At 56.5% G+C, this 23,834-nt stretch overlaps 12 protein-coding genes across 12 annotated transcripts; 5 read left to right on the top strand and 7 right to left on the bottom strand.

The window, feature by feature from the left end:
* Nucleotides 1–139: 139 nt before the first annotated feature.
* Nucleotides 140–1,927, bottom strand: P168DRAFT_289525 (putative transcription factor TFIIE complex alpha subunit). The gene is made up of 3 exons (XM_024837016.1): nt 1,688–1,927; nt 1,530–1,625; nt 140–1,453 (listed from the first exon to the last, which is right to left on the bottom strand). The coding sequence occupies exons 1-3, from the start codon at nt 1,780–1,782 to the stop codon at nt 286–288; spliced, it is 1,359 nt and encodes a 452-aa protein (XP_024693213.1). The 5' UTR covers nt 1,783–1,927; the 3' UTR covers nt 140–285.
* Nucleotides 1,928–2,122: 195 nt separating this feature from the next.
* Nucleotides 2,123–4,305, bottom strand: P168DRAFT_326438 (uncharacterized protein). The gene is made up of 2 exons (XM_024841120.1): nt 4,179–4,305; nt 2,123–4,092 (listed from the first exon to the last, which is right to left on the bottom strand). Exon 2 carries the CDS (start codon nt 4,010–4,012, stop codon nt 2,267–2,269), a length of 1,746 nt encoding a protein of 581 aa, XP_024693212.1. The 5' UTR covers nt 4,013–4,092; nt 4,179–4,305; the 3' UTR covers nt 2,123–2,266.
* A 222-nt stretch (nt 4,306–4,527) lies between these two features.
* P168DRAFT_251342 (putative mitochondrial carrier protein (Pet8)) lies at nt 4,528–5,833 on the bottom strand. The gene is made up of 2 exons (XM_024834263.1): nt 5,646–5,833; nt 4,528–5,577 (listed from the first exon to the last, which is right to left on the bottom strand). The coding sequence occupies exons 1-2, from the start codon at nt 5,700–5,702 to the stop codon at nt 4,645–4,647; spliced, it is 990 nt and encodes a 329-aa protein (XP_024693211.1). The 5' UTR covers nt 5,703–5,833; the 3' UTR covers nt 4,528–4,644.
* A 205-nt stretch (nt 5,834–6,038) lies between these two features.
* P168DRAFT_251340 (putative 3-oxo-5-alpha-steroid 4-dehydrogenase) lies at nt 6,039–7,157 on the bottom strand (the record flags this gene model as incomplete). The annotated part of the gene is made up of 3 exons (XM_024834262.1): nt 7,044–7,157; nt 6,511–6,979; nt 6,039–6,439 (listed from the first exon to the last, which is right to left on the bottom strand). Exons 1-3 carry the CDS (start codon nt 7,140–7,142, stop codon nt 6,039–6,041), a joined length of 969 nt encoding a protein of 322 aa, XP_024693210.1. The 5' UTR covers nt 7,143–7,157.
* Nucleotides 7,158–8,145: 988 nt separating this feature from the next.
* On the bottom strand, nt 8,146–9,529 carry P168DRAFT_267183 (exosome non-catalytic core subunit SKI6). Its single transcript, XM_024835023.1, has 2 exons — nt 8,988–9,529; nt 8,146–8,919 (listed from the first exon to the last, which is right to left on the bottom strand). Exons 1-2 carry the CDS (start codon nt 9,284–9,286, stop codon nt 8,409–8,411), a joined length of 810 nt encoding a protein of 269 aa, XP_024693209.1. The 5' UTR covers nt 9,287–9,529; the 3' UTR covers nt 8,146–8,408.
* A 589-nt stretch (nt 9,530–10,118) lies between these two features.
* P168DRAFT_267180 (zinc-dependent alcohol dehydrogenase) lies at nt 10,119–11,319 on the top strand (the record flags this gene model as incomplete). The annotated part of the gene is made up of 3 exons (XM_024835022.1): nt 10,119–10,261; nt 10,351–11,078; nt 11,135–11,319. 3 exons carry the CDS (start codon nt 10,119–10,121, stop codon nt 11,317–11,319), a joined length of 1,056 nt encoding a protein of 351 aa, XP_024693208.1.
* A 557-nt stretch (nt 11,320–11,876) lies between these two features.
* P168DRAFT_267179 (pyridoxal 5'-phosphate synthase subunit PdxS) lies at nt 11,877–13,068 on the top strand (the record flags this gene model as incomplete). Its single annotated transcript, XM_024835021.1, has 3 exons — nt 11,877–11,987; nt 12,055–12,237; nt 12,300–13,068. 3 exons carry the CDS (start codon nt 11,877–11,879, stop codon nt 12,927–12,929), a joined length of 924 nt encoding a protein of 307 aa, XP_024693207.1. The 3' UTR covers nt 12,930–13,068.
* Nucleotides 13,069–13,208: 140 nt separating this feature from the next.
* P168DRAFT_303811 (mitochondrial distribution and morphology protein) lies at nt 13,209–15,719 on the bottom strand. The gene is made up of 3 exons (XM_024838797.1): nt 14,778–15,719; nt 13,503–14,722; nt 13,209–13,450 (listed from the first exon to the last, which is right to left on the bottom strand). Exons 1-3 carry the CDS (start codon nt 15,553–15,555, stop codon nt 13,319–13,321), a joined length of 2,130 nt encoding a protein of 709 aa, XP_024693206.1. The 5' UTR covers nt 15,556–15,719; the 3' UTR covers nt 13,209–13,318.
* Nucleotides 15,720–15,971: 252 nt separating this feature from the next.
* On the top strand, nt 15,972–16,599 carry P168DRAFT_281002 (putative AP-3 adaptor complex subunit sigma; the record flags this gene model as incomplete). Its single annotated transcript, XM_024835901.1, has 2 exons — nt 15,972–16,040; nt 16,114–16,599. The coding sequence occupies 2 exons, from the start codon at nt 15,972–15,974 to the stop codon at nt 16,597–16,599; spliced, it is 555 nt and encodes a 184-aa protein (XP_024693205.1).
* A 724-nt stretch (nt 16,600–17,323) lies between these two features.
* Nucleotides 17,324–19,649, top strand: P168DRAFT_267168 (DNA-directed DNA polymerase IV; the record flags this gene model as incomplete). The annotated part of the gene is made up of 5 exons (XM_024835020.1): nt 17,324–17,636; nt 17,718–17,813; nt 17,861–18,033; nt 18,082–18,441; nt 18,495–19,649. The coding sequence occupies exons 1-5, from the start codon at nt 17,408–17,410 to the stop codon at nt 19,647–19,649; spliced, it is 2,013 nt and encodes a 670-aa protein (XP_024693204.1). The 5' UTR covers nt 17,324–17,407.
* Nucleotides 19,650–19,876: 227 nt separating this feature from the next.
* On the top strand, nt 19,877–21,397 carry P168DRAFT_235468 (uncharacterized protein; the record flags this gene model as incomplete). The annotated part of the gene is made up of 1 exon (XM_024833472.1): nt 19,877–21,397. One exon carries the CDS (start codon nt 19,877–19,879, stop codon nt 21,395–21,397), a length of 1,521 nt encoding a protein of 506 aa, XP_024693203.1.
* Nucleotides 21,398–21,785: 388 nt separating this feature from the next.
* P168DRAFT_235305 (MDR family MFS transporter) lies at nt 21,786–23,627 on the bottom strand (the record flags this gene model as incomplete). Its single annotated transcript, XM_024833458.1, has 4 exons — nt 21,786–22,427; nt 22,487–22,913; nt 22,966–23,345; nt 23,415–23,627. The coding sequence occupies 4 exons, from the start codon at nt 23,625–23,627 to the stop codon at nt 21,786–21,788; spliced, it is 1,662 nt and encodes a 553-aa protein (XP_024693202.1).
* Nucleotides 23,628–23,834: the final 207 nt, after the last annotated feature.

The raw sequence follows: 23,834 nt of genomic DNA, 5'->3' as shown, positions 1-23,834 counted from the left end.
GCGTTTGGTTGGGCGAGAACGAGTTGGCGGTTTGTTTCCAGCCCCCCTTTTACATAGAATAGTCATTCCGATCTAGAACGAGCACTAGACTGATTATAATAATGATAATAATAATAAAGGATAAAAATAAGATCATCCAGAATAATCTATCGAACCGTCTAAATAATCCAAGTGGAAATATCCCTCCCGCCTTGCTCCAGCGCCAGCGCCGAGGATGGTGAGTGTAACGTCCTATTCTCCCTGAAAAAAAGGAAGATCATAATACAAATGGGCAGAGAAGGGTTCCTAGACATCCTCGAATTCCTCGTCATCGTCCTCGTCCGACTCCTCCTTTTTGACTGCCGGCTCCTCCCTCTTGATCCCCGGCTCGGTCTTGATCTCCGGCTCGGTCTTGATCTTCTTGGCTGCCGGTCCGTCGGCGGCGGTGGACGGCGTCGCGCCCGTTTGGGGGCTGCTCGTACCCGAATCCATGTCAAGCTCGCGCTTGATCCCCGACCCGGACGTGGCGGACGGCGCACTGGTCGGCGCCCCGCCTCCCACAGCAGGGGACGCCGCGTCGCTGGCCGACACGCCCCCGACGTCTTCGAACTCCTCGTCGAACTCGTCCGACTCGTCCTCCGCACTGCTGGCGTCCTCCTGCGCCTGCAAGGCCTTCTCCCGCTCCATCTCCGCGTAGTACGCCGCCACCTTGTCGTCGAGCTCGTCGATGCTGGGTTTCTGGTCCTCCTCGTCCTTGATCTCGGGCTTGACGTCGACGTCCGTCTCCGTCTTCACCCGGCTGCCGTTGCCGGCCGCGGTGGAGACCGTCGAGTGCGTGTGCCACACCGGGAGCGCATTCTGCTTCTCCACGGCCGCCTTGCGCGCCGCCTCGGCGGCCTGCTCGGCGGCCGTCTTCTCGGCGGTGGACGTGAGCGAGATCTCCAGCGCGGACGTGTCGGTCTTGGCGTTGCCCCGCACGGCGTCCTGCTGCTTGGGCGGCACGACGATGGCCGCCCGCGTGGGGTTGATCTGCTGGTTGCGGACGACGTCGACCTTGTGGTCCCAGGCGGTGTCGAAGTCGTTGGGCGGGATCTCCACCGAGTCGATCTGCTTCAGCAGCTTCAGCATCTGATCCAGCTGCGCCATCAGCTTGCTATTCTTCTCGTGTCCCGTGCGGTCGATCCCCTCGGCGCCCTTGACATCCTCCGTCCGCTCCAGGATCGCGCCGCAATTCTGGCACTCGAACCCTTCCTCCGAGTACAGACTCAGCACATCCAGCTCCGTCCACTCCGTCCCACACCGTAGGCAGATGTACTCCTTTCGGTCCTCGCTCGGCGTGTATTGCGCTTTGATCGTCGAGGTCAACCTGGAAACCTTGTACTTGATCGCGTCGACGACCGGGTGGAGGGGGATGTAGTAGTATTCGCGGTTGACGGGGCGCGTGGCGCCGTCTCGAATTTCGGCTCGCGTGCTCCTGTAACGGGGGAAATAAAATCGCAGTCAGCTCAGCTCAGACCTCCCATGCATGCGACACCAGCGTGAGGCCATACACTGCAATCAGTCGGTCCTCGCGCAATTTGGCGCAAAGTTTCCGTAGATCCTTTTGCTGCATTCCCAGAAGAAAGGCGAGGTCCTCGGCGTGGAGCCTAGTCAAAGTACGTCAGAGGGTGATGTTTAATTTAATTCTGAAGTCCAGGCCCAGGCATACACCGAGTGGATGAAGAGCGCATCAACCACGAGGATATGACGGGTCTCGTAGAAGGCGCGCGCAACGCTGCGAATCAAGGTACTGGCGAGATCCATGGTGGATGTGACTGCGCCGATCACCAAAAACGAGGGTTAAATGAGGCGTCAACGTCCGGAGGTGATATAAGTCTTGTTCAAAGGTCAATCCAACGACAGCGACATCCTTCCGACCGCGACAAAGCTGGAGAGAAGGTGGGAGTGGTGGCTGAGAAGGAGTTGAAAGAGATGACGGGAAATGATGGCGAAAAAGAGCAAGGCTGATCGGAGGTTTGGCCGCCGACGCCGAGACCGCCTCGCGGCCTGAGGCTTCCATCAGATCTAATATCAGATTCAACATCTGTCAACTACATTAGGTTGTTGGGAGAAACTTGTTGATTATTGACCGAAATCATATGGTATCTGTGAATATTACTACGAACATAATTGGGTACCCCGTTCGGATCCTCTATCGCCCCCATCCGGTCACTCGTGATATTACCAACGGCATCAATCCTCGAGGGCAATGCTCCAGCATGTTTGCATCTCCAAACAATCAACCACCCTATTCCTCATCGGAGTCTGATTCCTCCTCATCACTGTCGGAGTTGTTAGCAGAGCTTTGCTCTTGCTTCACTCCAGGATCTGCAGATCCATCCAATTCACCTGGCGCGTCGACGTCCATGCGGCCGGTCAAGGAGTTGGAACTGCTGCGCTCCCTTTTGATTCTCTGGGAACCGGCGAGATCTTGGGATTGCCGGTGGTCAGGGTTGGACTCGGAGCCACTGTCGCTGTCCGAGCCAGACTCGCCATCGGAGTCGCCGTTGCTATCGCTTCCCGAGTCGGATCCAGAGCCGTCAGACGTAGATGCAGTCGTAGTCGTAGATGTGCGCGGTTCGACCTTGACAATCCCGTTCCCATCGCGGTTGTTGGTCGTGCTGCGGCTATCCTCTCTCGACTCGCCGTCGTCCTCGCTATCACCATCGCTATCGCTACCTTCGTCACTCCCACTCCCACTCTCACCCTCGCTATCTGAGAAGACCGACGTGATCTTCTTGTTCACGGGTTTCCTTGCCTCGAGCTTCTGTGCCTTAGGGGTCTCTGCTTCGGCTTGTTGTGGCGCAGGGTTCTGTGCTTCGGGCTTCTTCTTCTTCTCGGGCTTCCCTCCCTCAGACTTCTTGGCCAGCATCGTCTTCATGCGCTCTTCCATCTGAGCCTTCAGCTGAGGGCGGGGATCAGGCCCAGACTCCTCGTCGTCCGAGTGAACGTATTTCGAACTCTTGTAGCGCCTCAGCAAATCCTTCGGATCCGACCCCCTGGCTTCAGACCAGTTCCGGTACCTCGTCTCGGCGGACAGGTCGTAGATCGCGTCGGGCTTTCCGTTCTCGCGCAGGGAGGAAACCCGACGGCGCACCTTGCGCCACTTGTCGCCGCACTGCTGGCGCGACCGGCAGTGGTTCAGTCGATCGCTGACCTGCCCCCACGGGATGATCGTGTCGTCCATCTCGTATATGTCCCGGCCCAGCCCCTCCAGCTGCCCCGACGCCTGCTTGGCGTTCCACACGTCCTGCAGCGTCCGCTGCAGCTCCTGGACTTCCGGCTCCGACCACGGCCCCCGGTTCATGGTGCTCTGGTGCTGCAGCTGGTTCTTCCACCGCTGCGACACGTCGTCGTCCGTGCGCTCGATGAGCTTCGCGATAGCCGTCCACTTGGGCCCGAACTCCTGGTACAGCCGGATGAGCTCCTTGTCCTGCGCCGGCGTCCAATCGTGCGGTCGCTGCGAGCTTGAGCCGAAATGCCGCCGCATGAAGCGGTAGATGGAGCGCCGGTCGCGGGTGGGCAGGGCCTCGTAGATGTGCTTCCACATGTCCTTCTTCTCGACGGTGTCGCAGGGGAACGGCTCCTTGTCGCGGTCCGAGTGCTGCACCATCTGGTTGAACAGCTCGTCATCGATGTCGTGCGTCCGGCAGAAATCCTTCTTGAACTTCTCCATCGTCTTCGACTCGTGTTTCCCAAAGTGTCCGACCTGCCCGTGCGCGGCTCCATGCTTGCCTTTCTTGGGCGGCTCCTGGCTGAACCATGCTGCGATCTCGGCTGCGGTCGCGGACTCGGCGCCCGCAGCGTTCACGGGGGCGGTTCCGGAGGACGGGTTGCTGCTCTCTGCCTGGCTGGACCCGGGATCCGAGGACTTCTTCGCCTTCTTGGATGGAGGCACGGCGGGCCCGGCGGCGGCGGACGATGTCGGCGCGGCCGCGGCGTCGCCGGACAGCCTTTTTCGCTTGTGTAGCGAGGCGGAAGATGGAGGGTGCATCTCGTCTGATTGATCGCGTCTATCGCTTTTCTGTTTGCCGTGCGGGGTAGGGGAGGAATTTGTGACTGATATCTGCTTCGCTGCGGCCGGACGAGACAAACCAGTTAGCGGTCCCCCTTGGACGCGACAGAAATTTTCACCGCGGCCAATCAGGCCTGGGACTTACCGGTCGCGCTGGCGTTGGGTCCACCCAGCTGCTCCTTCGCGTTACTGGTCAAGAAAAGTAGGAATCAGGCGAAAACCAGGAATTGAATTGAAGGGAAGATGATAATCATGAGTGAGGACAACACGACTGGAGAAGTTTTGTTGTCGCGAGATCTCGGAATTCAACGCGACTGACGGGCCTTGCCGCTTTAGGCAGGCAACTGGCGGACCCAACATAGATCCAATCACTCCACTGTAGATGAATTTAGGATTGAGATCCACCCACATGGACAGACGAGTTGGAGTAGTAGATGTCGAGTTGAGACACAGTCCATGCTTGTCGCGTTGCACCACATTGAAGACGTATCGGGCTGCTGTCATGTCCCTCTATGTATTGAGTCAAGCTCTACGGAAATCACACCGTCTATCTAGGTATCTTACAACAGTCGCTTCGTAGACAACACATATATACTCGCTCCCCTTCACTTTTAGATCGGGTTCTCCGACTTCTCCAACTTCTCCTTCCCTTCCAGCGCATTCCACGCCCACTGGTAACTACCCAGGAACACCGCGCCCCCGATCCCAATCCAGGTGACTCGCGGCCCAATGCCTCGCCAGAACGCCCCAGCACCCTCCTTGGAGATATCCTGCACGACGTGTTTGATGCGCGAGCGGGCTCCCTCCTGTCCCGCGGTCCCGTCCTCGCGACGAGCCAACATGACCCGCGTCTTGATCACGTCCAGCGGTGTCGTCAAGCCCGCAGCAATGGCGCCCGCCACACTGCCGAACACGGCACTCGTCGAGGCCGGGACGTGGCCAATGGCGTCGGCGCCCGGCCCTGCGGATCGCCGCACGCGCTTGACATACGCCTCCTTCATAGACTCCCACATGGTGAACTGCAGCACCGTGAATGGGATCTCCCGCGCGATCGTGATCCCTGCCCCGCGGTAGAGCTCCCGGACCACCTGGCCGTAGCCTCGGCGGGCGCCGCTCGCGGGATCCGGATGTCGCAGCGCCAGGATGTCTTTGAGGGCCAGCAGACTCGAGCCGCCGAATAGACCGGCCTGGGCGCGCTGCTTGACCACTTCGGTCGGCACGCGCACCGCGCAGGCGGCGATCTCGCCCATGGACGATGCGACGGAATGCGTCAGGATGATGTGGGTCCGCGAGGGCATTTCCGCAGGTGACGGCGGGAGGAAGGTTCGTTTAACGCCATCATAGACGATGAAGAACGATGCGGCGGACGGTGCGGAGCCGAGGAGGACGGACGGGAGGCCGGCGTAGATCCCGCGGATGGTTTGTCTCAAAGAAAGGTTCGAGGCCGGGGCGGAAGTGTGGTGCCGGGCCTTTTGGAGGCGGGTTTTGATGGTATCCAACGGATAGAGGGAGCAGTCCACTGTCAGACCAGCGACGGCACCGGACTGAACGTAAGAGAGAGAGTCAGTCAGTCAGTGCGACATTGGTCACTACCTATCCAGATTCAGCTTACCAGCAGAGATCTGGTCCACAGGGAGGCCGATGGCCCCGGTTCGGAGGCCTGGGCCATGGTCGGGAAGAAGTGACTCGATCGGGGTAACCGGATCAAGGGCTCATTTCGCTGGGGGTTGCAGTGGGTGGAGAACACAAGAAGCTGTCTATCCCGACTGCAGTAATATTATTCTACCAGATCGATCGGACGACAGACGGTGGGAGCAAGAAGCGGCAGGTGGGAAAGTTTTGGCCGCGGAGCGCGGTGGAAATCTCGGTCCGATTGTCGCTGCTCGCCAAACTCCGCTATCTCCGCATCTCAATCTGCCCAAACCACTCGACCTTATCTACTTCTAAACTGGGGTCATGGGAGGGTCAAAAATGGTATTGGTAGTCTATCTATACATAATCACCATTAATATACAAATGGAATCATCTTCCACCGCTCCTGCACCGATCCCTTCCCGAACTTCTGCGCATACCACTGCTTCGTGGTCCCCGCCGTGATGCCCAGGTTCACAGCGACAAACACCAGCGCCAGGAAGAGCGTTTTATTAATCATCTCGCCGGGCGGAGCAGCGAGCGCAGCCAGAGAGAGGTAGATCACGCATTCGGCGGTGTAGTGCGGGCAGACAATACTGCAGAACATGGGGTGCGTGGGCAGGGTGTACTTCTCGAGCGAAGACAGGTAGTGATGGCCGTCGTGCTGCAACCCGGATGCCATCAAGAAGACCGGAAGACACAAGAAGGTGCGCAGGGACGGCGCATTGGCTACCTTGACGTCATCCAACGTGATCTGATGAGACAGCAGTGTACCTGTTCGAGGTCAGTCGATGTCGCTTTCTTCATAGAGCAAAGAAATAAGACAAAATCAGATAGAAACATACCACTTCCTTCAATCCAAATGGAAACCGACACCAATAGATAAAAGGCGAGCCCCACCAGCCAGTGCGCAAACCACATCGAGGACGAGGACGGCTTGTAAAAGGCAAAACACTCGTACAGTCGCCGACCTCCCTGGACCAGCATCAACCCCCAGCACATGACAATCTGGGGGATCGCCATGGACCGATCCCGATGCTCCGGGCTGACCCGCGTCGCAATCGCTTCAAATGCGCCGCCACGCAGCGTGACCTGAGCCGCCCAGAACACCGAGGCCACCACCGAGGCGATGTAGAAATGGGTGAAGTACCGGTGGGGCACCTTCCACGAGGCGACCACGTCGAGCGCGCGCCCCGCGATCGATCTACTCGGAGTCTCGGCTGGCTGACGCGCAGACGTCTGCGCCGGGGTGGCGCGGGCCCCGTAGGGAATAAAGCGGGCATGGAACGAGTCCAGCAGGCTGGCGAACAGGACCTGGGGGAGACTTAGTTTGACCCGCGAACATTGGCGCAGCGTTTGGATTCGGGCTTGTTCATACCACCGAGGTGAGGGCAATATAGATTGCCCTAATCAGATCCACGGCATCCATATGTGCCGATGCCAGGGCATTATCAAAAGTAGCGGCCAATTGATCCATGATGGTTGATATTGGTCGATCAGTTGGCGACGAGAGGCCGCCCCGACTCGGTCGTTCTCCAATCATGGGCCATCGTCACGTGATGCAGAGGAAGCTCCCATGCTGTTCTCTCTCTGATTCACAATCTACACCCGAGTCTATTTCTTATAATTACATTTTATATCAGTTTGTATTAATCGGTATACGAACCTATGCTCCCAGTGGCCAATTGCCGATATCTGATATGTTCGAGGGCCGCGACAACGACATTGCTCGGACAAGACCGAAGGTCGATCAGACATGTTCTGCTAGTATTTTTGTATTTTTTTTTTTAGCTGAATATGCTAGTATTGTATTAATTTGTATTTTAAATAGTATGTTATTTTTAGGAGGTTATTTATATCTTTTACCTTTAGGTTTTTGATCTGCGATGGAAAACATGAACCAGTCTTGAAATGAATACTATAGGGAGCAGCCTGGCCACTGGCAAAGGTTTAATGAAATACCAGATGCATCTGCTACCGATCTAGGAATTATTCACTGAAGCCTCTCGCGGTTTAGAACATGGCGGTCTATTAACCCTACGACTCCTTGCTTCTCAGCCCTATGGTTTTACAAGATCACGAAGAGGTTATGGACCTGTAGTACTAGATCTACTGTCCGGCAGCTGTACTGTATGTTAACGGGTGGTATGAGGGCCAACAATTATCGCTGGTCAGTGTTCAAAGGTAGTCAAGGCAGATATGCTTAGGGCTTGCTACTACCTGGTTTTAGTGAAATTCACCCTGAGGTATGATGGTTGGATGTCTCACCTAATGAATACCTTGGATACATTGTTTTATGGAGAGACACGAAGATTTTGCCTTTGGCGTGGAACTGGCCAGGTCGTAGCTATTGTAATATGGGCAGTGATGGGATTTCTAGAGTGTGTGGTAGGTATACCGCTGGCCCGTCTATTATCAAGTGCCTCGAAGTATTTATATCCGGAATGACTTTAGACCACGTTGAATGTAGCACTAGATATGGCAACCGACTCTTGCTATGATAATTGTGTTCATATACATCCACTGATGACCCCCCGACGTAGACACATGGCACACTCTAGGTAGAATCAAGTCAATACTGGCCCACACAGCCCAATGTCTATTGCAAAGATACTTTTGATAACGCGACTAATATCAACAATACGCCCAACACCTCCCATTGCAAACCGACGGGTATAACGCACACCTGCCATGCTCGGATACAGACAAAACAGACCCATGCCTTTCCCTCCGCTAGGCACGATCATCGATTCTTTCCTGTCCCACGGATGACATTCTCCAGGATCTCTCGGATCTGCTTGCAGCCGTCGATCCCGACAGCCAGCATGGTTTCGATATACGTGCAGTGGACTTTCGAGTCCAGGGTCAACATCGAGACCTTCATGTCCGGCTCGTCGTCATCCATGGCGTGTTCCCCGACTGGGATGGAGTTGGTCGTTCCGACGGTGAGGAACGGAAGCTCTTGCTCTTCCGGTAGCGACAGGTCGAGCAGCGGGTCGAGCGCGTCGTTGTGGGGATCCCGCGGTGTCGAGGCGCTGCCGCTCATGCCCGCCGTGCAGCCGCAGAGGAGTCCCGGCATGGGGACACCGGCGTCGACCAATGCCAAGGTACAGGCGTTGATCGCGGCAGCCAGGAGAGACCCGTCCGAGGAGAGAACCGAGACGTGGATGCTGATCGTGCTGTGCGGGTAGAGATAGGTGTGCAGATGCGACTGGAAGGCGGCTCGGAGGGTCGCTGCTATGCGTGACGATTGTCTGCATGGCGGATAAAATAATTAGTCAACAGTCAAGACTGCGATCTCCTGAATGACTGCGCGACATACCTATCGCTTCCTCCAGCTCTTCTCTTGCGATCCACGCCCGCGAAACCGGCCACATTGACATCGACTTCGACCACCGCTTCCGACGACCCGGCGGCACCGCCTGTCGCATCCCCGCGACGTCCTTCGGCGGGACCATGGACGGAACACAGGATGGTGGTGTTCCCCATGGCCAGGTATGAGGAGCCCGAGCTGGCGGGGTTCGTGGAGATCTGGGCCGAGAGGAGGCGCAGTTCGTTCCAGCGACGGCCATCGAGGCGCAGCTTGGTGAGCGGGTATGTTGTCGAGGTGTCGAGAGGCATGATGACCGAATTCTTCGACCACTATTGTTCAAATGAATTGACTGGATCAGAGTGGTTCCCCGCACCACGCGATGGGAATTTGCGACGGGTGGTTGAAAAATCTGCCGTCGGAAGACTCGTTTGAGACTGGGTGTATGCTAGGGAATGTCTAACACCAATTCAAGGGAGGTTCAATTTGATAGGACGATACTGCATGTATCAGGGTCTTTGGTGTCCAACAACGGTCGCGTAGATGGGTCGCTGCAGAAATCGGACAGGTTGGCGGCCAGAAAATCCGTTGGCATCACAGGCCCGCAGTTCTTTTCCTGATTGGGAAGTCCGTGATCTTACATCATCATTCTCCGCATCTCCAAATGCTGGCGAACAATGTAGATAGCAGGTTTATAAAGGTAGACAGATGGATTTTAATTTAAAAGATGATGTATAGTAAGAATTGTGGGAAGAGATTTACTCTGGAGGTCTTTGTATGATGAAGGATCGCCAGTACTTATCATCCTTGGTTATAAACATGACTCCGTGCTTCAATATATATAGAAACACAATTATCGGTATAGTTCAGAATTGTCTAAACAACAATACAAAATATTGTTGATGATTTAGCAAAAAGCAATCAATCAAGTTGACCACTATATCAGGACAATGTATAGAACAGAGACATATGGAAACACATGCCTGAGGCTCCAGTGGATCACTGACGATGCCGGATGAACTACCGATATCTTCACTCTTCGGCTGTCGGATCCTTTCCCCATGCGGGGTCTATAAGACCGGCGCGATCACCTTATTACAAGTCGAATAGATCACCTCTATAGACTCTTCCAAATACTACGACATGACGTCCATCCCTACTACCCAGCAAGCCGCGCTGGTCGAGAACCCCGGCCCCGCGGCCAAGATCGTCCACCGCGACGACATCCCCGTGGCGACCCCCGGACCAAACGAGATCCTGGTGAAACTCACCTGCACTGGCCTCTGGTAGGATCCCCGATCAGCCATGAGGTGGCACCGAGGTGCCTGGAAAAAGACTACTCCTACCTTGACGCGCACATCTAACCACCCTCAAGTCATTCGGAAATCCGCGCCGTCCTCGGCTGGGGCCCCTATAACGCCATCGTCGCCCACGAAGGTATCGGCACCGTGGTCCAGACAGGCCTGGATGTATCCCCGTCCATGATGCACCAGCGCGTCGGCATCAAGTGGCTCTACAGCGCCTGCGGGAAATGCTCCGTTTGCGCGCGCGGCTTCCCCAATAACTGTCCCCACCAGTTGAACACGGGCCGCCACGTCCCTGGCACGCTGCAGCAGTATGTCGTGGCCGACGCGCGATACGTGTCCGCCATCCCGGACGGTCTCTCGGATGAGGTGGCAGCGCCGCTGCTCTGCGCGGGGCTCAGCATGGCTGGGGCGCTGTCCAAGCTCGACGGTGAGGTCCAGGCCGGCGACTGGGTGGTGATCTCGGGGTCCGGCGGCGGATTGGGCCATATTGGGGTGCAGATCGCCGCCCGGATCCGTGGCTTCCGCGTTATCGCCATCGACCGCGGGGATGCCAAACGAGCACTGAGTCTACAGTCGGGGGCGGAGGTGTTCCTGGACTACGAGGAAGATGACCTCGTCCGGCGTGTGGCGGAGATCACAGGGGAAGGGGCCCACGCGATCCTCGTCGTGCCTGGCACCGAGGCGGCCTTCCAAGTCGCGCCCAGCCTGGTGCGGAACTTGGCGTCCATTGTGTGCGTTGGTCTGCCGCCAAATCAGTTCAATCTGCCGATCTCGGCGACGGCGTGCGCGGCACGAGGTGAGTCATTGGTACACCGGAGGCCAGGGCCATCCCCGCTGACAAGGATATGCCAGGTCTGGTCATCAAAGGGGCGTGTGTCGGGACGGATGCGCAGATGGACGAGCTGCTGCGGCAGGCGCTGGCCGGGAAATTAACCCCTCTGGTCGAGGTGTTGGAGTTCTCGGAGACTGCCCGAGTGATAGAGGGGTTGAAGACAGACACGATCACGGGGCGAGTGGTTGTGAAGATACCCCAATGATTGACTTCCTTTGGTTGTAGATTATCAAATGTGTCATATGTAGAGCTCTCTCTTCCCTGTATCTACGGTCTCCGCGGAATACTGTCTGTATCCGCAGTACAGGAAAGTACCTCCCATCCCGAGGCAGTGGCAGACAAATCCAAGTACCCCTCCAGTACCGCCGATAAGCCGATGGAAACCGGTAACAGACGGAAACCGGAAAACTTAAAAAAGTTTAAATCCTGTGATATGAGGGACGGAATCAATCTGATTGGCTGGATATCATACCAGCAGGGACCCCCCGGCTGGAATCCGCTTACGTCAGACGAATCTGCGGCCGAATACGGACTAGCCGGTACTCAACGCCGTTACGTGACCGTACGGTACCCACTCTCATTTAACGGCATGTATGTAATCGGGGATCCTCTGGGAACCGGTGACCAGATCCATGAATGGCAACCATTGACTCATCGGCGTGTATTCTTCTCCACTATATCTCTCTGCCATATCTTTCTTCTTTTCCCCTCTGCACATTATCGGAATAGATTCATACTCTCCCACACCAATCGAACCCCACAATGTCTGCCAACGGTACCAACGGCGCCACCGCCAATGACTTCACCGTCAAGGCCGGCCTGGCGCAGATGCTCAAGGGTGGAGTCATCATGGACGTTGTCAATGCGGAACAGGTATGTCTCCATCCCCTCCATTATACTGCCATTGCGTCTGTCAGGGACTGACTGTAGAGCGAATTAGGCCCGCATCGCCGAGGAAGCCGGTGCCGCCGCCGTCATGGCCCTCGAACGGGTCCCCGCCGATATCAGAGTTCAAGGTGGCGTTGCGCGCATGTCCGACCCCAACATGATCAAGGAGATCATGGAGGCGGTCACCATTCCCGTCATGGCCAAGGCTCGCATTGGACACTTTGTCGAGTGCCAGGTATGTCTTTTTTTCATTACAGAGAGCAGGCAAACACCGCTAACGAACGACCTCGGTTATAGATCCTCGAAGCCATCGGTGTCGACTACATCGACGAGTCCGAGGTCCTCACACCCGCAGACGACGTCTACCACATCACGAAACACAATTTCAAAGTCCCCTTCGTCTGCGGCTGCCGCAACCTCGGCGAAGCCCTGCGCCGTATCTCCGAAGGCGCCGCCATGATCCGCACCAAGGGCGAAGCTGGCACGGGAGACGTCGTCGAAGCCGTCAGACACATGCGCACCGTCAGTGCGGACATCGCTAAGGCCCGCTCCATTTTGCAGTCTGCTGTTGACCCCGAGGTCGAGCTGCGGCTGTACGCCCGTGAGCTCGGCTGCGACTACGCTCTGCTCCGTGAGACTGCTGAGAAGGGCCGTTTGCCGGTTGTGAACTTCGCTGCGGGCGGTGTTGCCACGCCTGCTGATGCGGCGCTCATGATGCAGCTGGGCTGCGATGGCGTCTTCGTCGGCTCGGGTATCTTCAAGTCTGGCGATGCGAAGAAGCGCGCCGGTGCTATCGTCCAGGCTGTCACGCACTATAAGGATCCGAAGGTGCTGGCGCAGGTCAGCGAGGGTCTGGGTGAGGCTATGGTCGGGATCAATGTTAAGCAGATGCCTGAGGCCGATAAGCTGGCGCAGCGGGGGTGGTAGATCATGACTCATGCTGCCTTTTTTGTTTTGTTTTGTTCCCTATTTCTTTATGGGTGTTGGAAAAGTCGGGTCTTATTTCCGCCTGTTCATATTGCATTGGCCCTTGTCAGATATATTAGAATACAACCTGTATTGTGACTATTTGTTGTTGTGTAGATATCTACCTTGTTGCACTAGGTGGATGTAGGTGACCTGGACAAAAACTGAATGGTAAGATGGATAGCAAGTCATGTGAAATTACCCATATGGAAGAGCCAGAACAAATCTACAAGGAGTGATGCGGAATCAAATGTATTTTGCCCAGCAACGCCGGGTCCCAATATCAAACCGACAACGCCCATGGGTAGTATGATATCACATATAAATACAGAGAGCGGGGATCCAGCGCGTCACGCGATATTCCCTGCCATGCTGATGAAGATCGCCTGCGCCGCCAGCTGCAGCGACCAGAACCCGACCTTCTTGAACCGTCGCTTGCGCGCTTGTTCGTCGACTACGTCGCGTGCAAATGCGTCGTAGACCTAGACAAATATCGTTAGTTCTTGTTCCGATTGAAAGAAGACAGAGACGTACCGCTGCGGACAGGTCGTCCATCAGCCCGCTGTCGTAGATGGTCCAACTGCCGTTGAAATCCCCCGCCCGTTTGACCAGGCGGCAGTTGACCGGGATGAAGGTGCGCCGCGAATTGATATACGCGACGATGGGGCGGATGAGGGCGTTGTTGATGTAGGAGAGGTCGCTGGTGAAGATGGGAACAACCGCGCGGACGTTGTTCAGGTGCAAGCGCAGGTCCGTGACGAGGAATCGCTTATCCTCGTCAGCCACAGGCTCGTCGGCGCGGCCGGCAATGTCGGCGGCCGAGTGGAATCGGTTCGAGGTGACAGTCGCCTCCAACCGGTCGTAGAAGTCGGCCATGACCTTGGCCAGACTCTCGTCGTTATCGGCCGGGATCATCATGTCGGCGACGATATCGACCTGCCCTTCGTGGATCCACGAGAGCGGACCGGGCACCCCGCGGTTCAGATGGTCGATGTTTAACCCGTCCACGCGGATGCGGTTGTGCTTCTTCCACGGACTCGGCTTGCCGTCCTCCTCCCGGCCGTTGTCGAGCTGGGCGCCGGTAAAGCTGTGGGTTTGTCGGGGATGGATGGTGAACAGGGAGTTATCGTACGCGCCGGACATCATGTTCGCGGACATGAAATCGTAGAAGAGCCACTGCTTTCTCAGCTGGGGGAGGTCACAGGAGAAGATGCTGACGGAAAAGGGCCGGAAGTTGTCCGGCTGGTAGACCGTGACCAGCAGGTCGTTCATCTTGAACGAATCGATCTCGAAGTCTCCGGGGTAGTGCTCATGTCGGTAAGACTTGGGGTCCAGGTCCTCATCGGGCCAAAAGACCGATCGACGATCGAGGACGCCCCGCACTCCTTGGATCTCCACGTCCCGCAGGAGCCCTTTCCCGTTGAGCCATTTCGCGAACGATAGGGTCACGTTGACGGTTTCGATGGACACGTCAAACTGTGTGTAGTTGGTATCCTCGTCCTCCGTTGTTGTTCTCTGCTCTGGCCCATCGGGAATCAAGTGGTCGCTGCGAGCCGCGGCGGCAGCGGCGGCGGCCGCCGTCTTCGAGGAACCTTTACTGACATTTCCGGTCCCTTGACCGGGACGTCGCGAGACAAAAACATTTCGGAACGTGATGACGCCGTCCCTCCACCTGGGGACGATCGCGGATTCGAACACGACTTTCACTCCGGAGGATTTCGTGAGGTAGTTTCCTATCCACCCAGCAAGGGTTTCTGCAACCGTTAGCTCTGAAAGGTCCCCAAGGGGAAGGCAAGTAACAAAGCATACCCTGTGCAAATACTGTATTGATGGTGAGGATGATGAGAGAAAAGAAGGTAGTCGTCCCCAGGACGACCCAGACCACATGGCCCAGAAAGACCCATGAAAACAGGGCGGCCATTTCGTCCAGATTATAAGGTCGCACACTGCGGATGGAGAACCACTTGAATCGGACTTTCAGCCGGGACCAGAACCCCGTTGCCGCGGCCAACAGCTCCTCCTTGGAGGGGCGATGGATGTGTGGCATCTGGGGGAAGCGGTATCCGGTCGGGTGCTTTTGCTCCGCGGTCGGATGTTCGGACCCGGGACTCTGAGATCCTTCATTTCGGCGAGCGGCGGGCGTTGTCGACTGCGGCTCTTCCGGAGCATTTTTCAAAGGATCTTTCGACCCCTCCGTCGGTGGTCGGTCATCCTTGCTTGTGTGAAAGCCGCGTCGTGCCGCGGTCTGGGATAGGGTGCGAAAGAATTTGCGGTCGAATTGGTAGCGGCGAGACGGGAGCAACTTCTCCGGGGCGATAGCACAGCTGGTTCCCGTCTCGACCGCGGTGGTGCTGGGTGATGCTCCGAGGACCAGAAAGCCCCCGGAGGCGAATCGTCGAGTATATTGGTGGGTTTTTCGTAGCGAGAAAGAAGGCGGCTTTCCGAGGCGATTCTTGAGGACGAAATCGCAAAAAAAGTTGCCCGAGCTGGCCGCACTGGCCGGAGCCGTCTGAAATCCCTTGCCTAGGAGCGGATGAGCCGCTTCCCAAAAGTTGGTATACAGCCTGCGTCCAAGATTGCCTGTCATGGTTGCCGTCACATAATGGACAGGCCGGACGGAAGGGGAAGGTCGAGAAAACAAGGTGGTGGGAATCCCACACCCGGAAGCTGGTTAGACAGGCCCCTTGGTTCTAGTGAAACGAAGGATAGCCTGTACCGGAAAACAGACCGACGATGATGGATGAATTGGAGACTCTGGACGAGCAGAAGAAGAAGGAAGAAAACGAAGCTGCAAGTTCGCGCAGGAACAAATTTCCATGAAATCATTGTTTGCTGCGTTTGCATCCGGTGGTGTGCACGGGCCATGGTGCGCTGCCTAAGGCACGAGGGGGCCGTGCTTGGCACTCCAGCCGATCAGGGCGACCCGCTCCGTCCTGGAGTCAATCGACTATTCGATCTTGTCTGATCCGACGTTGAACAGAATCATATCATACTACGGTCATCATGATCAACGCGGTTCTGGTCTTCAACAACAACGGTGAGCCGAGGCTCACCAAATTCTACACCCAAATCGTATGTCTCCTGGATACCGCTCACCCCCACCCCTCCGAGAAAGAGTATCCCACTAATTGAACCTACAATCCAGGACACCCAAGCAAAGAAAGAATTAATCGGCCAAATCTATGATCTCGTGTCGCGACGACCCCCGACCGCCTGCAACTTCCTTCCTCTTCCCCCGATGCTGTCGCGTGGGGCCATGTCCACCGTGGAGCTTGGCCCGTCCGATGCCCCGACACAAGTCATCTACCGGACCTATGCCACGTTGTCGTTCATCATGATCGCCACATCTACGGAGTCCCCGCTGGCGCTGATCGATCTCATTCAGGTCTTTGTCGAGTCCCTGGACCGGATGTTCGAGAACGTCTGCGAGCTGGATCTCATCTTCGGGTTCGAGTCGATGCACGCAGTGCTGGCGGAGATGATCATAGGCGGGGTGGTGTTGGAAACCAACACGGAGAAGATCGTGGCGAGCGTGCGAAGCCAAGAGGGTCCGGCGGCCAAACGATCCATCCACACCGCCGGCGCGAGTATGGGGCGTGGTGGACTGCCTGGCCTGGGTGGCTGGCGATGAGCTGGGACGGCGACAAGCTGGGACTAGTGATTGCGGTCCCAACAATAGTGCTCATGGGCGAGGGAACTCGAATGCCAACCTTGATTTACCGGGACGCATTCTGGTGTGGAGTGCGGTTGAAAAGAGACATGCTGGTCCCGGGGACGTGCGGACCCAGTGCTCGTACGCAGACCGAAATGGGCACGAGCAGACACCGACCAGGTGGACTCGTTTCCCAAGAGTTTCTCTTTTCTACCGCTGGAATCGACGGTACAAGTCCGCGGGAAAAGTCGGAACCCTGCCAGATACACTGGGTGCAGTGCGGCCTTGGGCTTTCTACAACCTGCCTCGCTTGAGAAATGGGAGCAGCGCACCGCACTCAAATATGGCAGACACGTTTGAAACTCGACAGAGAAGCACTGTCAGCAATACGAAGTGTCGGGCTCCCTAGCAAGGATAGCTCACTATGGCGATCTGTTTGTTTCCATGCATAGCGAGAATTAAATCCAATGCGAGCCGTGCAGTAATACTAATTTCCCCGACCAATACCCTATACGAATCACACCTAGTAAATACGATCCCATTCAAATAGCCCGAACTGGCCAGAATCCAGGCTGATATAGATATCCCAAAAAGGTTAAATTGCCCCCTCAGTCCCGTGATCAGGCGACCATTTCGCGGTTCGACCCACGCGTCACTGCCTGGACAACCGTCGCCCCGACCCTTGCAAGGCCCATTTCTTCTCCCAAGTTCTAATATATAGACGTGACATTCATGGCCGGGTTGTCAGCAGCCAGCAAAAAAGGACGAGTCTATATGCGCATCCGAAATGACGCCGACCTTGGCGGACAAAGAAGCCTTCTTCAGCCAACTGGATGAGTTGGACTCGGTGTCAGATGGATTACCAGAGAGCCCTGACGATTTTGATCGGGTACTGCAGAGTGCCACACATGAGCTTCAGCAGGCATCGACTCCACCGGTATCTACTCCCAGTCCCTTAGAACCGACCAGTCCGGCCCCCTTGCTTCCTACCCCGCGGGCCTCTCCCAAGGAGCAGGGTGAGCCCGAGGTGGCATATGCCCGCGACATCCCAAGCCCGCGATCGAAGAGATCCCTAACTACGGATACCATGACGAGAGGCACCGAAACGGATGCTATGAAAGGCAGTCGGAAGCGCAAGGCCTGTGCGAGAATGATCCCCGAGCAGCAGCAGATTTTCAAAGGGCTGGTATTCTGTGAGTCCCCTGATCCCAGGGACCGGTCGGTGTCTGACCTCGACAAGTCTTCTTCCCCAACAGTGACGTGTCGCCTCTACGACGGTTGCGCATTCAAAAGGCACAGGAGTATGGGGCGGTATGGGCGAAGAACTGGGGGGATCACATCACCCATGTGATCGTGGACAAAGGGTTGACGTTCCAGGAAGTCCTGAAGCACCTCACTCTCGAATGTTTTCCGGTAGGCAACCAACTCTTTAATCCCAATGCACCCACTAACCGGGTACAGTCGACTGTTATGCTGCTCGACGAGAGCTACCCCTCCGAGTGCATCAAATTTCGATCCATCTTGAGCTCGCACCATGCCCGGTTCCGTATCCTCGGTATGTCCGTGGAGCCGGAGCCCGGAGAAACAGGACCGGGTGGTGAAGTGTCGACAGGCGATTCGCTCCCATTGAAGCCCAGCGGCAGGGAGCTACGGACGGCGATGACGCCCCCTGAGCCTGATAGCCCCGTGGGATGGAACTTTGATGTTTCCCGGTTACCTGCACGCGGCGGCGTGGTAGACGAGGCGGTTCGCTCGCGGACTCCCCCGCCACGAGACGCCCTGGATGAGATGATCGAAGCAGCACAGTGTGCCCAGGATTTGGTACGTTGACTGGACGCAGCGAGGTCGGACCGTACTTACATCATGGCTACTAGCCCCTGGAACCTCTAGAGACCTTCGATGACGAAACGGCGACAGGTGGATCAGACTCGGAGTGCTCGGACACCCACTCGACTGGGCCCAAGCGGAAGCGATTATTCCCGGAGGCTAATTCCACCGTGGACGCGTGGCAGCAGAATTTCGTATGCATGCAAACGCCTGATCCGGAATTGACAGCCGACGGGCCCAATACACGGACCATTGAGATACTCCAGAAGATGCTGGATTACTACACCAAGACGGACGACCAGTGGCGCTCGATGGCTTACCGCAAGGCTATCGGCGCTCTCCGACGACAGACCACGCGGATAGTCACTCGGAGACAGGCCCTCTCGATCCCCGGGGTGGGGTCTCGGCTGGCGGACAAGATCGAAGAGATTGCGTGCACGGACCGTCTGCGACGGTTGGAGAACACAAACACGACAGTGGACGAGCGAATCCTGCAGCTGTTCCTAGGGGTGTACGGGGCCGGGATCGTGCAAGCGTCACGATGGCTGGCGCAGGGGTACCGGTCCCTGGCTGACCTTGGGGCGCGGGCGCCCCTGACGGCGAACCAGCGGGTGGGGATCGAGCATTACCACGATTTCGCGCAACGGATTCCCCGGGAGGAGGTGGCGGCACATGGCGCCATGGTGCGAGATGCGGTACTGCGGGTGGACCCGGATATGCAGGTGTTGATTGGGGGCTCATACCGGCGGGGGGCGCGCAACTCGGGGGACATTGACGTCCTGATCACGAAGACGGACGCATCGGCGGGTCAGATCCGGACGGTGATGGTGGAGACGGTGATCCCGGATCTCTTCCGGCGCGGGTTTCTGCAGGTCGGGCTGGCGACGACGGCGGCAGCAGACGGAAGCAAGTGGCACGGGGCGAGTCAGCTGGCCAAGGGCGCGGCTTGGCGACGGATCGATCTCCTATTCGTACCGGGATCGGAGCTGGGGGCAGCGCTGATCTACTTCACGGGGAACGATATATTCAACCGGAGCCTGCGGTTACTGGCGCGGCGGCGGGGGATGCGGCTGAACCAGCGGGGGTTGTATAGGGACGTCGTGCCTGGGACCCGGGGGCGGTTAGTGGAGGGGCGGGACGAGCGAGGGATCTTTGGGCTGTTGGGGGTGCCCTGGCGGGCGCCGGAGGATCGCGAGTGTTGATTCGAGTCCAACCAGGTACCGTTATCCGGACTGTTCTAGTCTTTCATAATTTGAGCAGAATGCAGCAGAACACTCAATTCTTCATGGACAGTATATGGTGAACGAAGTACTAAATGATGTCATGGTGGCATCAAATCAGCCCCGCACGAAGTAGGATGACCATCAATGGATAGATATAGATCAATTTATCCATCCTGATGGCCATTATCAACCGATCACCCTCAGCCATGTCCTCCTATCAACTTACCCCCGACGACCTCGACATATCCACCGAGATCACACCGGCCATTCGGGCGGCTCAAAATCCCAATCCCGCTGTTCTACAGGCGTTATTGGACTATTACACGTCCGAGCTGCCTCACGTCGCGCATCTCGCCCCCCGAGACCGCGGCGGCCTCGAGCAATGCTCACCCAACGCCGACATCACCGGCGCTATTGACTGTGTCTACGAGTCCCCACTAACCGCAGCTATTCGCGCAGACCTTCCCGACAATGTGCGTGCGCTTTTGGCGGCGGGCGCAGACCCCACAGGCATCCGCCTGTCCTATCAGTCTGATTACTCCGTGCGCTTCATCCGCGGCCGCGATGCGAAAACCGACATGTCGAGCTTTGCCTTGTGTCCGCCGCGAGAGTCCATCCTTGCCGTCGCCGCGGCGAAAGGCATCCAGCATCAGACCCAGCCCCTGACAACCGCCGAGCTGGACGAGCGCCGCTCTGGCTTTCCTCGCTTCTGGACGGAACCCAATCTGCCGGGCCAACGATTTCGCTCCACCAAGGCCTTGACAGCCCTAGAAGTCGCCGCAGCGTGCGGCCAAGAGCAAATGTTCGACTGGATCCGCGACGCTGGAGCGGATGAATCCGCCTGGACTCAGACTCAACCCCCAAATGAAAGTGTCGACGACCGACTGTCTGGCCAGGAGGCAGCACCCCCATCATCGCTGTCGACCTCGTCACCCGTCCACGAAGCCATCGCTGCAGGTGACCTCGTCATGCTTCGCAAGCTGCTCCATCAACATCAATACTCCCCAAACTACCGACCCCTGACCGCGGCGCCGACGCTGGCCCTTCCGCCACTCTCCTACGCTCTGGCCTGCTGTGATCCAGGCGACCCCAAAATCCGAGAGTGTATCACAGAACTGCGAAACCACCCAGATCTCGACCCTCACCTCCGCACCCCCATCTTCGAAGTCCATTTGCTCCATTTCGCCGTCGCTCGTCACAGCCCAGCCCTTCTATCCTGGCTTGCCCTGCTCCTCTCGTCTGCGGGATCTACTGCCCTCGGACAGACACTGCTTCATATCGCCTCGCTGCCCCTGACATCCGAGTCCATCGATCAAAACAACCCCGATGTTGTCCGGAGCATTCATTGCGCCAGAACGCTCGATCTCACCTGGTTACCGCATCCCAGACCTAGTCCCTTGCACTTGCAGCCACGGCCGCCGTCCCGGCTCAACCCAGTGCGCCCTCGGGCGAGAACCCCAATGACGCCCGCCGAGCAGGAAGCCCAGTTGGATACCCTGCGCGTCCTCGTCGATGCCGGCATTGATGTCCGCGCACAGGATGTGGATGGTAACACTGCCCTGCACTATCTGGCGGCGACCTGGAATGTCGACCCCCGCGCAATGCAGTTGTTAAGAGACATGGACGCCGGTGAGGAGGTTTACCATCATGCCTTGAATCGGGAGGGCTTGTCACCGCGGGCCTTGTGGGAGAGTAATACTTCCAGTAACTCGATTTTGGAAGGATAGGCTGAAGCCAGCAAGGTAGAACAATATAATGGTGTATGTACAAAAGTTATTTTTATCTCTTTGTTTTCAAGAGGTGATGTATCTGCTATCACTTATCACGATCAATCATAAATATAACGGTCACTTTTTCTAAAGTAGTATTCCTTTCTTTCTTTCTTATTCTTTCACTTTATTTCATTTTATATGTTTCCTATCTACTGGATTCGCTTATTGATCCTATTATCGGCCACTAAAGTGTTCTCTATTTCCGACAGGATGGCTGAGTCTTGAAATGCTCAGTCCGACAACAAAGGCTCACTCCCTCCAAGTTCAAGTAACAAATTCGCCACTTGAACAAATGCTAGATTGATGCTGATTACCCTGAAGCCTCTTCGCCTCCAGGTAGTATTCATTTTCGTTGATACCCCTCATTGATGCGTCTCCATGAAAGACAGACAGATCCCAATATAGACAGAGCACTGAGCGCAATCGCCACAACAAAACTCCGAGTCAAGGCAGAGTTATATGCGTCCAAAATGATCGGCAGGACATCGGAAGAAAACTTTTCGGAGACCTGAGAGGCACCGGTGTGGATGACGGCGGCGGGATCAACGGGTAACTCCGTGTGGCTGCGAAGATTTCGCGCCAGTTGATTCTGGAAGATGGATTGGGCGATGGCGAGGAAAATGGAGCTGGTCAGGGTCCGAGTGAAGAAGAAAATGGAGATCGCCATGGACACGTCGCCGGGGCCAACGGCGAACTGCGGTACGAGCATCACGTTCTGACAGCCGATGCCCACTCCCACGCTGTTAAGCACTTGGTAGCCTAGCCAGTGGGCCGTGGTGGAGTCGACGGCCAGGGTGGTGAGGAGGCCGGCCCCGATGGGCGTGATAATCGACGATGCGATGACAAACGGCGTATAGTAGCCGACGACAGCCACCAGCCCACCGGTTGCTGTCGCAGTGAGGATGAGACCCAGCATGGTGGGCAGAGTCATCACACCGGACTTGATAGCGGACGCATTTCTGACGGCCTGGAACCAGATCGGGAGCTAGAGGCAGTCAGTTCAACATCCCGGCTTCATTTCGCAGAAGGAGAAGCACCACCTACATAGTATGTGATGACGAGAAGAGCGCCTTCGATGCAGAGATTGAACCAGGCACCCGCCATCAGATCCCGGTTCCGTAAAATGCGGAGGGGCAGCAGAGCACGATCCCCGCGCCAAACTTGATGGACGCCGAAGATGATGGCCAGGACACCAGATGCAACAAAGAGTGCTATCACGCGTGCGCTGTCCCACTCCCAAGGGGTCGTGCCCCCCATCTGGACGGGCAGCATGAGGCAGACGAGCGCGGGAACCAAGAAGGCATTTCCAACCAGATCGAAGGCATCGAGTTTCTCGCGCCACCCGGCGCCTTTGAGGCTTGGCTTCACGGCGTGCGTACAGAGCATGCAAAGGGCGGCCACGCCTCCCACGGGCAAATTGATGTAGAAGCACCAGCGCCACGAGAGCCGGTCTGTGAACACACCCCCTAACCTGTTCCATGGATCAGCAGATCCGTTGGATATATGACTGTGCGCGCGCTTACACCGGGCCAGCAACGTTGGCAATAGCCGGTACACTTCCAAGGATACCGTTGTACAATGCTCGATGCTTCACCGGAGTACTGTACCCCATGACGACGTAGAACCCCGAGAATATACCTGCACTCCCGATACCGGCAATACTTCGACCACAAATCAAGACCGCTGACGTTGGGGCCATGGCGCAGATGAGGGATCCTATTTCAAAGATACCCAGTGCACCCAGAAACACCCACTTGGCTGTGTAGAAATTATACAACTGGCCATAGGGCAACTGTGCTATACAAGATGTGAGGAGGTACGAGCTCGCATACCATCCAACATCCTGTAATGAATGGAATTCGGTGGAGATCCTGGAGGAAGCTGTCCCTAGAATGGTTGTATCCTGAGGACCGAAAAGAATGGCGTGAGCAACGAACATGGAGCTCAAGGCGTGGGAACTATATCAACCCACCAGATACATGCAGAACACCGATAACCCCAATGAGATTGTCACTAGGACCAGTTCAACGTAGGACTTCACTCCCTCCTGAGCTGCGGCCTCATCGCCGGACGATGAGTTGGGCCTTTTTTCCGATTGGAGCTCGCCTGGAAGGTCATCTGAAGCATGACGCTCTTGATCAACAGGTTGTATGGTGAGCTCCGGGAGAGAAGTTGCTCCTTTCATCGTGGCCGATCTAGCTGTGCCTGGAAAGCGAACCAATCCCTCCGATGGTTCCAGTAGAGAGTATCCCTCGTTGATCACTCCGACCAGTGAACCCAGAAAAGGTGGAAAAATGATATTATGATATGTAATAGAAAAAAACCGCAAAGCATTCTAGTGAGCTACACATCAAGTTAAGGGTATTTCTTCGAGGAGAACAAGGGATGTAAG

This window comes from Aspergillus campestris (genome assembly GCF_002847485.1).
Source record: "Aspergillus campestris IBT 28561 chromosome Unknown P168scaffold_5, whole genome shotgun sequence".
Taxonomy (NCBI): domain Eukaryota; kingdom Fungi; phylum Ascomycota; class Eurotiomycetes; order Eurotiales; family Aspergillaceae; genus Aspergillus; species Aspergillus campestris.
Note: the sequence above shows the minus strand (reverse complement) of the source record. Positions and strands in the feature narration are given on the sequence as shown.

Excerpts from the sequence above, each read along its gene's own strand:
- P168DRAFT_289525 (XM_024837016.1), bottom strand. The coding sequence starts at position 1,782 with ATGGATCTCGCCAGTACCTTGATTCGCAGCGTTGCGCGCGCCTTCTAC. Across the intron at positions 1,626-1,687 it reads GCGCTCTTCATCCACTCGGT|GCTCCACGCCGAGGACCTCG; the intron begins GTATGCCTGGGC and ends TACTTTGACTAG. Across the intron at positions 1,454-1,529 it reads GAGGACCGACTGATTGCAGT|GAGCACGCGAGCCGAAATTC; the intron begins GTATGGCCTCAC and ends CCCCCGTTACAG.
- P168DRAFT_326438 (XM_024841120.1), bottom strand. The coding sequence starts at position 4,012 with ATGCACCCTCCATCTTCCGCCTCGCTACACAAGCGAAAAAGGCTGTCC.
- P168DRAFT_251342 (XM_024834263.1), bottom strand. The coding sequence starts at position 5,702 with ATGGCCCAGGCCTCCGAACCGGGGCCATCGGCCTCCCTGTGGACCAGA. Across the intron at positions 5,578-5,645 it reads TGTGGACCAGATCTCTGCTG|TCCGGTGCCGTCGCTGGTCT; the intron begins GTAAGCTGAATC and ends TCTTACGTTCAG.
- P168DRAFT_267183 (XM_024835023.1), bottom strand. The coding sequence starts at position 9,286 with ATGCCTCTCGACACCTCGACAACATACCCGCTCACCAAGCTGCGCCTC. Across the intron at positions 8,920-8,987 it reads AGAGCTGGAGGAAGCGATAG|ACAATCGTCACGCATAGCAG; the intron begins GTATGTCGCGCA and ends TCCGCCATGCAG.
- P168DRAFT_303811 (XM_024838797.1), bottom strand. The coding sequence starts at position 15,555 with ATGACAGGCAATCTTGGACGCAGGCTGTATACCAACTTTTGGGAAGCG. Across the intron at positions 14,723-14,777 it reads CAATACAGTATTTGCACAGG|AAACCCTTGCTGGGTGGATA; the intron begins GTATGCTTTGTT and ends TAACGGTTGCAG. Across the intron at positions 13,451-13,502 it reads TGGACGACCTGTCCGCAGCG|GTCTACGACGCATTTGCACG; the intron begins GTACGTCTCTGT and ends ATATTTGTCTAG.